Genomic DNA, 13,241 nt, shown 5'->3' with positions numbered 1-13,241 from the left:
TAACAATCTACCTAATACTTCCTATGAATTCCCAGTTTTCATTTTTAAGAAAAATGTAAGTATCTCATCTGTCCCCTTGTATCTTTGCACCACAAGGAGCAAGATATTTTTTAAAATATGTAAGCTGGGAGTTCAGATATATTTTTATGACATTATAATGCTACAACACCTAAGGCTATCTATTTTTTAAAAGACCTTTATGGTGTGGGAGAGGAAATGGCAGCCATGGGTGGTAGAATGCTGAGGAAATGAGCATGTAAAGAAAACTGTTGCATAGATGGTCTGTTGCCAAATGCCTCTGTATTCACAGTGGCAATGAAAGCTACACAGAACTATCACAGTGCATAAACTTCCTTAGCATCAATGACACTTCATTGACAACCATACTATACTTTATGCTGAGGATCTGTGATTGGATCTTCTGATATGTAAAGAAGCTGCTGGGCAGTGGCGGTGGGGATAGAATTTTAATCAGAATTGTGGTTTTGGGGTATTAGAAACTTCAGCCTTCCCCTGGGACTGATTCCTTCCCTGGCCTTCTCTCCCCAAGCTGCTATTGGTAACAGTGGGGGCGGGGGGGGGGGGGAGAGAAGATGAGCACTTACATTGTACTTGTCTTTCCCTTAACACTGGGAGATAGCAGCTGAAGAGATGGTGTAAGCAAAAGGTTAGTGTTACCTTAGTACCACAGACTCAATCAAAATCAGTCCTGTCCACCCCCACCCCACCCAACATAAACACCCAATATTTTTTAAGCTTAGATACTATCACTGCAGCCTAGCCCTGAGTTTCAGATTCTCAGAAGTCTGGCACAGTTACAATGAATTCAAGAAAAGCATTTAATAAGCAATATGCACTCCTGAGCAGATAGTGGCCAGTATTTTATTCTCTTTGTAAGTAATTTCATTTTAAAATGTTTTCTCATCCTGCAGTAATATTCCATGATCTCAAGGAGACTGATCCAGTGGTGGGATCCAAAAATTTTAGTAACAGGTTCCCATGGTGGTGGGATTCAAACTGTGGCATAGCGCCAATGGGCTGGGCAGGACACAACGGGGGCGTGGCCGGGCATTCTGGGGGTGGGGCATTCCTGGGCGGGGGTGTGGCAAGGATGCAGCCGCTGCGCCGGCCGGTCCTTGGGCGGGAAACGAATGCACGCAGGCGCAGGCTGCCACGCACGCCGGTGCACCTCCTGCTAGACTGCTTCAAGTTCTGTGCGTTACTGCTGAGAGGAGGGGCGTAACTAAGGCAAAAATCACATGGCAAAATCACCAATTTGTAACCCCCTCTTGGCACACACAAATAATTAGTACCGTGTTTCCCCGAATATAAGACAGTGTCTTATATTAATTTTTGCTCCCAAAGATGCGCTATGTCTTATTTTCAGGGGATGTCTTATATTTCTGTATTCTGTTCGTCAGGCATGCTTCCAAACAAAAACTTTGCTACGTCTTACTTTTGGGGGATGCCTTATATTTCGCACTTCAGCAAAACCTCTACTACGTCTTATTTTCCGGGGATGTCTTATATTCGGGGAAACAGGGTAACCTACTCGTGAGAACCTGCTGGATCCCACCTCTGGACTGATCTCAAGGAGACTGGTTACACAGCATATACTATGCATATACAGATCTATGCATATGCAGGTCTTCTCACATAGTAGGTGCACATTCTGCCAAGACAATTACCCAAGTGGTCATTTAAATCAAGTGGAGCCTAACCATAGGCAGTATTTCAACCAGCCTAACCATCCAGACACATTTCTGTTCTTTCCTTTCTTTTTTTGGCCAGTTACAAATTATAGTTGTTAAACCTATATGGTATAAAATTATTTGATGAAATCACAGAAGTAAAACTCTGGGTTTTTTAATTGGGAAAAATTATAGCTCCAATGGCACGCTGTGCAGACAGCTCAATTGCCTCGGAGACTGCCATTAATTAATGATGGGAAAGATACAGCTTACTTATCAGGAAGGAAAATTACAAGCAGTGGGGTAAACTAAGCAAAGTTTTGGGAAATTATGTGCTTTTGGTTTCATCACGTTTCAGATATTTGCTAAACCTGAGAAAAACAGTAAAGGAAACTACAGATGGGGAACAGATGGCAGCTTCCATCTGACTGAGGGGAAGTTAACAATGTTATATCTACTTGGCCTTGCAATCCTTTAACAGGTGAATAGGGGGCTAACATCACAACAAGAGACATAACTGAGATACAATCAAAAGAGATATCTCTGTGGACTGTCTTGCATATTTTGTGACTACACAGATTATTGCCAACCAAGATAATCCTCTTTTCAAAATTTCTATATTAACTTAAAACAATCTCCACCAACATCTAACCAAAATTAATAAAATAGTGGGCAAAATATATTTGAAAAAATCATCTGGGTGAAAAGGCCAGATTTAACTCCAATATTCTGTATTGATCTAGGGATAAGGATTCATCTCTCCTTGCTTCAAATTACATCACCTGAAAAACCTCTAAAGAACTGTTTTTCCCTCAGTGTAACAATCCCTTGCCAAGACCCCCATTCTTTAAAACAGCAGGGAAGATGCCATTATGAAAGTGGGACGTCCCGGTTGTTATGATGAAGAACAATAATTTACACCTGTATCATCATGAAGATGTCTCCATTCCTCCAGATCAGGGGTAGGGAACCTGCGGCTCTCCAGATGTTCAGGAACTACAATTCCCATCAGCCCCTACCAGCATGGCCAATTGGCCATGCTGACAGAGGCTGATGGGAATTGTAGTTCCTGAACATCTGGAGAGCCGCAGGTTCCCTACCCCTGCTCCAGATCATCCATCTTAACCTGAAGGGAATTAACCACTTTCCTAAGAACATGGGCTTCATGCCACCAAGCACATGCCCATAACTTCAGTCCTTTGAACAGAACTACCGTGTTTCCCCTAAAATATGATAGTGTCTTATATTAATTTTCGCTCCCAAAGATGCGCTATGTCTTATTTTCAGGGGATGTCTTATTTTTCTGTGTTCTGTTTGTCGGGCATGCTTCCAAAGAAAAACTTTGCTACGTCTTACTTTCGGGGGATGCCTTACATTTTGCACTTCAGTAAAACCTCTACAATGTCTTATTTTCAGGGGATGTCTTATATGTGTTCCCTGGTAGCAGTTTGACACAGACATACTATTAAAAGAGACTGAAGTTCATTTGGATTTCTCTGGAACCACAGTAACCTGACTCACCATAAGCTTGGTTTGACTAAATTGGCACTTCCATTTAATTTAATTTTATTTGCCAAGGACTAAAACTTTTTTATTAATTATTATTTTGTAGCCTTGTCCTTTTTCTATGAGGCTTTAAGTCTTACTTCAGGGCAGATTCAGCTTTAGTTGCTCAAGTAGATGATCTAAATGGCCAAATGGATATGGGAATCCACCCCTTCTATTGTTCTCTTTCAGCTATTTTTGACCATAGCTATACCCTGTTCAGAATAAAGATAAAAGGAGATTTGTGAATTCATCTTGGTCCATCTTTGTTCTAGAATGCTCCACTTGGGTCCTAGTGCCTTGGGGACAGAACTGGGAGGGCAGTAGGGTCCAAGCGAAGCATTCTAGAACAAAGATGGTCCAGGAAATCACAGTTGAATTCACAAATCTCCTAAACAGGGTATACACTGCTGAAATGCCCAGAAGTGGCAGGTATCCCTACATTGTACAGCATTAAAATGATTTAGATCCTTTCTAATAATCTATTCCAGGATTATAACAGAAGATGCAGACTAAGATATGTGGGATTAGCAGGGCAGGTCCCACTCCCATGACACCTGAATGCAATCATATGTAGTTTGGTTATTGGTTTTCTATTTTATTTTTACTAAATTGTCAGGATCTGCCGTATCTGAGCTACACTGCTGCCTGAATGAGTGGTAAAGTAGCTGAGACACAATAGATAAGACATTGGTAATGTTGTCTGGTAAAATGTCTCCACTGAAATGGGCAGTTTTCTGTTCCACTGATGAAGCTCAATTATACTGATGGACTCACTTCATTTTAGCCCTTCATTTAATCAGAAAACATGGCATGTGTTCTCTCGCTACAGCAGAACACATGATTTTAAGTAATGGGTTAAAGTGAGTGATTACATATACCTAGCGAGGTGTCTGGCAGCATCAATGATGCTATGAAATTTAAGCCATCAGTCATAACCATCAGGTATCATGCTGGTTCTTCATTTGCTCTTGCATGACAACAAAGTGATACTGGACTGGTTTCTCAAGCTCTGAAACATCTCCGGTTTTGGGAAGTTTGTACCCCCACTAAGCAGCCCTGAGAATAAGGTATTTTTCCATTTAAAAGACTGTTTTCCATTTCATATGCAATAAGTGCACTGGAGAAAACTAAGGCCCAGGTTCTCCTCTGGATTTTTATGCTTCAGGAGTACTGATGCAATGCTTCAGGAAACACAATTAAACACAGTATACTATAGTAGAGACCTTTAAATTTCTAGGCTCCATCATATCTCATGACCTAAAATGGTCACCTAATATCAAAAATGTCATCAAAAAAGCACAACAAAGAATGTTCTTTCTGCGCCAACTCAGGAAGCTCAAACTGCCCAAGGAGCTGCTGATACAGTTCTACAGAGGAATCATTGAGTCTGTCATCTGCATCTCTATAACTGTGTGGTTTGGTTCTGCAACCCAACAAGATCGACACAGACTTCAGAGAATAATCAGAACTGCAGAAAAAACAATTGCTGCTAACCTGCCCTCCATTGAGGACCTGTATACTGCACGGGTCAAAAAAAGGGCTGTGAAAATATTTACTGACCCCTCGCATCCTGGACATAAACTGTTTCAACTCTTACCCTCTAAACTTCGCTACAGTGCACTGCACACCAAGACAACTAGACATAGCAACAGTTTTTCCCGAATGCCATCACTCTGCTAAACAAATAATTCCCTCGATAATGTTAAACTATTTATTATATACTTATTATATAATTACTGCACTACTTTTTTCATCATTCCTATTACCCATCTCCTCCCACTTATGACTGTATGACTATAGCCTGTGCTGACATTTTATTTTACATTTTATTTTATTTTATTTTATGATTTTACATTTTGTTTTCATTACTACTGATTGTTTCCTGATTGCTTACTAGACCTATATGACAATCATTAAGTGCTGTACCTTATGATTCTTGACAAATGTATTTTTCTTTTATGTACACTGAGAGCATATGCACCGGAGACAAATTCCTTGTGTGTCCAATCACACTTGGCCAATAAAGATTCTAGTCTATTCTATTCTATTCTATTCCTTACTTGTGCAGAATATGTTGTCTCAGGATAACATCTGTTTGTAGTGATGCTGCTTTGAAGTCAGAGAACAAGCAAGCAAAAAGGGTGAAGCAGATGGTCAGTTTGTCAGGAAAATACTTCCATCAGTATGTGAGTGTATGTAGCTACCTTATATTAAATTAGACCATTGGTTCATCAAGGTCAGTATTATCTGCTTAGACTGGTAGTAGCTCTCCAGGGTCTGAGACAGATACCTTTCACATCACTTATTACCTGATCCTCTAATCTAAAGATGCCTGGAATTGAACGTAGGGCATTCTAAATGCCAAACAGATGCTCTACTGCTGAGCCACAGCTCCTGCTGCAGAAAAGATCCTTCTTTACAAATTAATCCATCAGTCCAGTTAAAGGAATGGAACATATAATATTACATAGAATCATAGAATTGGAAGAGACCACAAAGGCCATCAAGTCCTCTCCCATGCAGGAATATACAACCAAAGCACTTCTGACAGATGGGCATTCAGATTCTGTTTAAAATCCTCCAAAGAAAGAGACTCCATCACACTCCAAGGCTTTGTATTCCACAGTCGAACAGCCCTTCCTATGTTTGGTACAGTCCCTTGGATTCATTACTCCTTGTCTTGTCTCTGGAGCAGCGGAAAAAAAGCTTCCTCCCTGTTCAACATGACATCCCTTCAAATATTTAAATATGGTTATCATGTCACCCCTTAACCTTCTTTTCTCTAAACATATCCAGCTCCCTAAGTTTCTCCTCGTAAGGTATGGATTCCACACCTGTTCCAGCTTGTCAATATCCTTCTTGAAGTGCCCAGAACTGGACATAGCATTCCAGGTGAGGTCTGACCAATGCAAGAGAGGCACTATTACGTCCCTCAATCGGGATCCTATACTTTTATTGATGCAGTCCAGAATTGCATTGGCTTTCTTAGCTGCCACATCACACTCCTCATGTTCAATTTGTAGTCTACTAAGACTTCCAGATCCCTTTCACATGCACTGCTGTCAAGCCAGGTGTCACCCATCCTATATCTGTGCATTTCATTCTAAGCAGATAAGTGTAATATATTACATTTATCTTTATTGAAATTCATTTTGTTAGTTTTGGCCTTGCTCTCTCATCTGTCCAGGTCATTTTGAATTCTGATCCTGTACTCTGGAGTATTAGCTATCTTGAACCAACTAAATCAACATAATTTGCACCCCTTATACAATCCAGAGGCATGCTGTGCTCAACCAATGGAATTTAAAAACCTTGTTAAATTGATTTCAAGGCAGCTTATGAAAAGCAGGGCAAGAAGTACTGATTACAGAACAATTCTGCATGCTGGAAATGATGCTAAAGTAATGTAAAGCATAATAAATATTTCCTAAACCTCTCCAATATCCCCTTAAAGCACAAAGTCCATCCTTTGTCACCTATATCATTAGTTCATCTACTTTTGTCAGAAACATAACATTTGCATTTTTGTTAAAACATAATCCCATTGTCTGGTACACCATTCCAGAGCAACTGTGATAAAAAACACCACCTCTTAAACCCATGAAATCTCTGAAGGACCTTTTCAACTGTTAAATAGCTTCTCAGGCTTAAATTTCCATGAGTTCCTTATGGAACAGACGCACTGTACGTGCTCAAAATATATCTTTTTATTTCTAAAAAATAAGTAACTTTAGCTTGCCAATCCTTTAATTCTACTCTATCTACAAGAAACCTTTTCTTTGTCACTATCTTAAAATATGGGTATATCTAAAAAGTCTGTTCATGTTCTGTGCTAGTTTTTTCCTTAACTATTCAGCAGTAAAGCATAAATAGATAAACAGATGCTGGTTTGGATGCATCACACAGGATGGAAAAAAACTGTGGAACACAGTAGGATATTTGCTTAAGTTTCCCATCAGAACAGAGCTGTAGCGAGGGGGAACTGTGCCCAGAGCACGTGTGTGCCCTGTGACCACACCATGCCGTGGAACGTCCCTGCCCCCACCACGCCCCCGCACCGGTATGTGCCCGGGGCAAGATGCCCTCATTCCCCTGGGCACTATGCCACCGCACCAGAGCATCCATTTTCTGCTGTTTGGATGGCTCTTTTGCTCCTGCCTCTCTTATACTGACATATTGGCTCATCACAAGGCACGACCCCTTTGCAAAAGCAGATAAGCATCCTGATACTTCCATTGACAGGACTACTAACATAGTAAGGAACCAAGCATCATCTTGTGCTCCTACATCCTACAGGTATTCAAGGTTATGCACTTATGACCCTATATGTTAGATTGCATTTTCCAGTCACTGCTAACCAGTATGGACTGTTACAGTAACTGGACATTGTCAAGAGTTCTTTAATGCAGTTTCTTGTTCTCTTAAACACTAGTTCTGGTTTTGAGCTGATAATAGAAAAGTTTAAAATGGAAAATAACTATGTTGTTGCATGAGATAGGAAAACTGTGGCCTTTTACAACTGAGATAAAAACTAAGTGCTGGGCAGAGCAGTAACTATTCTGACTCCCCTAAGTTTCCAATTCAAGAACAGTGGAGCCACATTCCAATTCATTAGCATATTGTTTTTTGAGTCTTGTCATCTGTGGGAAATGGTGGGCAGGACATTATACTGCAGATAAATCCTACCATTTTATCTCACTCTGATACTTTAGGTCATCTGGATAGCAACAGGGTTATATGATTAACTGATTCCACCAGTTATGGAGCTGATTGGTCACTGGACCCCAGCCAACTCAGACCTATGGTTATAAAGATTTTCAGCCTAATGTTGTTCTTTGTGTTGCATGGCCCTTTGATCCATGGGCTTGTCATTTCATGCTTGCTTTATGGGGTAGAAATGCTATCTGCCCATGCTGAAAGAGTAGACTTTGAATGCTGTGGGATTTCAGCTGGAAAGGTAACATATGGTAATTTGAACCAACACTATTTACTGTATAGTTAGTTCTTTTGATTAAGCTTTTGATATTTTAACCCTCATAGTTAACTGTTCTTGAACAATTTTAATAAATCACTTTAATTATGTATTGAGGTATTTTGTCTTCAGGTGGTTTCAATTTAATGATTAAGGGCTGATAGTATGCAATGGAATATATGGAAAGGGAGCAAAGGAAAAAACATTGCAAATTTTTGCTGCCACTGGCTATTTATCTCTATATGAATACAGTCTATATGAAATACTATATACACCCTAAATACATCACCTCTAGTGCAGTATATACAAGCAATTGCTTAAATATAATAAATACAATGCTGTTGAAATTAACATTCCAACATATCAATTGTCTAATTGTAATTGTCATGCGACGTCTTTAGCGGTTATAGTCCTCTAAATGCGAAGAACACGTTTCAATTTTATTCCAGTACCTAGGCCTGTATAGCTACACCTCCCAGGTTGTTTTGTGAAACTCTTGCTGAAAGTGGTCTACCTTGTAGGAGTAACTTTCTTGACATTAATCACAGGAAGGTTAGAAGCTTGCCCCTTAGCCTCTGGTTGTTTAGGTAGTAAAAAGGGGCTGACCAAGACTGAGGTGTAAGGATTCATACCCCAGGGGTTTTTTTGTGTTTTGCTGGCCCACCCACTACTTAACTACTTGAGAAAAACTGTGCCTGAAATGAAAAAAAAAGCCACAGCAGTGATAAGTGGGAGACAGAAAAGTCTCCTGTAAAAGCAGAATTAAAATTATTGATAATAAGAATTGGTCAATTCAGCACATCCTTTACCAAATTGTTTAAACAGACTTTATGTTTTGCCTTAATTCTGGGTGTAGCTCCTGCCATTGAATCAATATTGTATTTACAGATGCATGTAATATAATCATAAAAGTAACAATCAAATGGAAAATAAATGCAAGTAGACATCTTTAGAAGAAATAATTACATGTAAGCAAAGATTATTTTGTTTAATTTATGCTTATCTTATGCAAAGAAGTTACGTTCAGCAAATTAGTGTGCTTGACTGACTGAACACTTTTAGCTATGCTACATACTCCCGAATAAAGAGAGTGGTGTGTACTAATATAAGCTAAACTGTTCCCGAAAGACTATAGAAACAGAGACACTCCAGAGGCTGCTGTAACTTGAAATGAAAATATTTTAGTGTTGAAGTAATTAACAGAATCATGTGAATTTTATACATGATTTTATTAATGACTTAAACATTAAAATTTTATATTTAAATAAAATACAAAATTTCACATCACATCTACATACTAATAGCCAAGAGAACCAAATCTGAGAATTCTTCAATCTGGTGACTGGAGCTGTGAACGGTCAAGACAGATCTTTCCACAAACCTGAAAAGAGCCCCAGGTTTGCAGACACATATGAAATGCATTGGGACAGAGGTTAACCCACAATTGACAAAACTAGTATCTGTAGCTTTAAGCAATTCCTTCAATGCTAGTCACTAGGTAACCACAGTATTCCAGGCTGGGTTTCTGTGAGCCAAAAGGCAGAGCAAGGAGGCAGGGTCAATTCCAGGCCTATTTTGGCCTTTGAGAGAAGACTCCTTGGGCACATGCCTAACTTGGGTTGCCAGATTTAGGTTTTCCTAGAGATTTTGCAGTGGAGTCTGAGGAGGGCATGGAGTAGCCTCAGCCAAATATAGACCAAATATAGACCAAAGCAGTCATTTTCTCCAAGGGGACAGATCTCTGTTCTCTGGAGTTCAATTGTAATTCAGAAACATTTCTGGGTCTCACCTGGGCCCCTTCTGCACGGTCAAAATAATGCACTTTCAATTCACTTCCACAATTGTTTGCAAGTGGATTTTGCTGTTTCGTACTGTAAAATCAAGCTGCAAAGTGGACTGAAAGTGGATTGAAAGTGCATTATTTTGCACGTGCGGAAGGGGCCCTGGAGTCTGGCAACCCTAGTGCCGGAATACTTTTAGGAAGGGCTGCCAACCTCCAGCTGGAGATCTGTAATTACAACTGATATCCACACTATATAAATTGCTTATTTGTTTATTTAAAACACTTATCCATTTTTCCTGGAGAAAAAGGCTGCTTTGGAAGGTATATTGCATAGCAATAGATACCCTACTGAGGCCCCTCCCCTCCCCCAGCCCCACTCTCCCAGGCTCCACCCTTAGTTCCACCCTAAACCTGGAGTTCACAATCCTAGAACTGTGTGGATACCATCTCAAATAGGCCTGGCCGCTTCCTAGTGTTCAACACCACCCACCCTATGATTGCCAGTATGGAGTACACTTAAAACTTCAGAGTAGAGTCTGGGAAACCCAGGTTTGAATTCCTGTGGAAGCTCACTGGGTGATTTTGGACCAGTCACATACTTTCAACCTAAGCTACATCACAGGGTTGTTGCAAGAAGTAAAAAAGTGTCCAAGTTTTTAAGAAAATTCCAAGCCAATTTTTTGAAAAATTTTAATTAAAAAAAATCCACGATGCTTTTATTTGCAAGGCTACATTATTGAAGACTATGGTACATGGTACGCAGAGGTGGGATCCAGCAGGTTCTCACAGGTTCCCGAGAGTAGGTTACTAATTATTTGTGTGTGCCGATAGGGGGTTACTAATTGGTGATTTTGCCATGTGATTTTTGCCTTAGTTACACCCCTCCTCTCAGCAGTAACGCACAGAACTTGAAGCAGTCTAGCAGGAGGTGCACCGGCATGCATGGCAGCCTGCGTACATTCGTTTCCCGCCCAAGGACCGGCGCAGCAGCTGCATCCTTGCCACAGCCCTGCCCAGGAATGCCCCGCCCCAAGAATGCCCGACCACGCCCCCATTGTGCCCCACCCAGCCCCACTGGTGCTACGCCACAGCTTGAATCCAACCACCATGGGAACCTGTTACTAAAATTTTTGGATCCCACCACTGATGGTACATTACTTGATGACAACACTTTCTAGCTTGGAAAGAACGAACCCTGGTATACTCTGACTTCTGCATTAAACAAAAAATTGTCTTACCAAGACTGAATTCAAACTTTGCTTCACTGGCCGTCATCTTAAGACCTGTTATAAAAAGAATTTAAAATAAATATATATAGCAAAAACTTATGTATTAGTATTTTCTTTCCACTGACAGCCAGTGTGTTGAGATAACCAAACAAGCCAATATTTGCACACAACGCAGTCATAGACTGTATAATTTGTGAGTTGACTAAATCTACAATATATATATTAAAGAGGCTGTGTCTCAGTAATGCACCAGTACATCTTCAAGTAAGTTTCACATACAGACGAAGATGCATTCATAGGACTAAGCACTTTTACAATTTCTTCCCTGATTGTTGCAGGGATAACTATTGACTAAATATTAAATACTGAAAACCCAACATGAACAACCAGTTTCTGGATATATTCTGGCTTCAAAAATCTTCAAAGTCTCATTAGCATGGGGTATTTTTGGTGCAGGTCAGTCAGTCATATATAAACTTGTTCTTATAACAATCAAGTTGGATTGTCGTATGTTTATATATGACTCACTGACCCACATTAATGATAGGACATTTTGGAGGACATTAATTCATAGGGTCACCATAAGTCAGAAGCAACTTGATGGCACTTGACATATACACAGATACCCCTTCTCAGATTGTAGCGTAGAGGCTAGAATGTTAGTATTTGGAAGACCCAGGTTCAAACTGCCAGGGAAGCTTGCTGCCTGACCCTTTAGCCTAACCTATTTCATAGGACTGTTGTGAGTATAAAATGAAGGAGTAGAAAACAACATAAGCCACTTTTTCCATTGGGGAAAAAGGTACGATATAATAAATGAAGTAAATAAATAGGTTGTGAAGGTGGTAAGTGCAATATTTTAAAGCACTATGATTTTAAAGCAGTTTGTAGAAATGTGAATAAGAATATGAAAATTATTAGTTAAGAATAACTGGACAAACTGATAGCCATATATCTCTTTTCCAGGAAGCAACTTACGTGACTGTCATGTGAATGCATCATGCAAAATGCATTCTCAATATTATATTAATAGCAGATGTAAGAATAGCATACAACATGCTTACCCGTAAGTTTAGGCTCTGCAAGACTGTCTGCCTGTACTGAGGGAAGAAATTGCTGTGCTTCATCTGCCGTTGTCTCTTCCTTGATTTCCATGATCAGTCTCTGGAGCTGCTGGGTTTTATTGCACAGACCTTCAGAATCGGCCTCTTCAAGTGGCACAGCCCAAGATTCACAGTCAACACTTGATGCAGCTTCAACGTAAATATCCGGTTCTCCACTCTGAAACTCTGCACTCAGAAAACATTGACATGCTTTCATTAGCCCAGGCATCAATAGATGTGTTTAAGACTTGTAGCAAGATGAATGTTTGCAACAGTAGAGAATATCATGTGCAATACAGAATATCCACGCCACCGAACCATAGGATACCAAAGTACTGTTCAATGCAACACAAGTCCTAATTGCACAAATCAGAGCAGTTAATACATCCCAAAACTACGTGGCACTATCATTAAACTGAAATGTGGAATGGCCCCTTTGGGGCAGATCTGGCAGCTTGGCAAGTACCTTTCAGCACAACAAACTTAAATAAGCATTTGATTCAGCAGTAAGGACTGGCAGAATTTTATCAAAGGAACTAGGGGGATTCATTAGAGCACAAAGTGTCCATTATCCCTTTTATTAGAGCTGTCCTTTACATTCAGCTTCCCATCCAGTCCTTTAGGAGAACCGCTTGTCAATAGCAGACAAAAAATTAGAACCATCCTGGCTCCTTCAGGATGAGCCAACAAGCTTCTGCCTCGTTTCGATCTACCAGTCTTTTGCTGTGCTGACTGACAAAAGTTTTTCTTGAGTCCAATCTATTTTTTCATTAAACTCCCTCGAAAATCCTGGTAAAACAAGGGCCACTCACTCATTTGAAACTCACAAAAGAAATGGTTTCTATGCATTTAAAATTATTTCATATAAACAGTTTCATTTAGCTGCAAATTTCACAGTGGTACTATCTGAATGAT

The 13,241-nt window shown here is 40.0% G+C and overlaps 1 protein-coding gene across 6 annotated transcripts in view; it reads right to left on the bottom strand.

The window, feature by feature from the left end:
* INPP4B (inositol polyphosphate-4-phosphatase type II B) overlaps positions 1–13,241 on the bottom strand; it is a 281,318-nt gene that overhangs the window by 157,547 nt on the left and 110,530 nt on the right. For all 6 annotated transcript variants that reach the window (XM_048508966.1, XM_048508967.1, XM_048508961.1 and 3 more), the window contains 2 exons: positions 12,288–12,512; positions 11,233–11,277 (listed from right to left, as the gene is read on the bottom strand). In XM_048508966.1, coding sequence (XP_048364923.1) covers positions 11,233–11,277; positions 12,288–12,378 — 136 coding nt within the window. In that variant the 5' untranslated portion in view covers positions 12,379–12,512. The remainder of the gene's footprint in view (positions 1–11,232; positions 11,278–12,287; positions 12,513–13,241) is intronic.

This window comes from Sphaerodactylus townsendi, linkage group LG10, assembly GCF_021028975.2.
Source record: "Sphaerodactylus townsendi isolate TG3544 linkage group LG10, MPM_Stown_v2.3, whole genome shotgun sequence".
Classification (NCBI taxonomy): domain Eukaryota; kingdom Metazoa; phylum Chordata; class Lepidosauria; order Squamata; family Sphaerodactylidae; genus Sphaerodactylus; species Sphaerodactylus townsendi.
The sequence above is the reverse complement of the archived record's forward strand: the minus strand, read 5'-3'. Positions and strand labels throughout refer to the sequence as shown.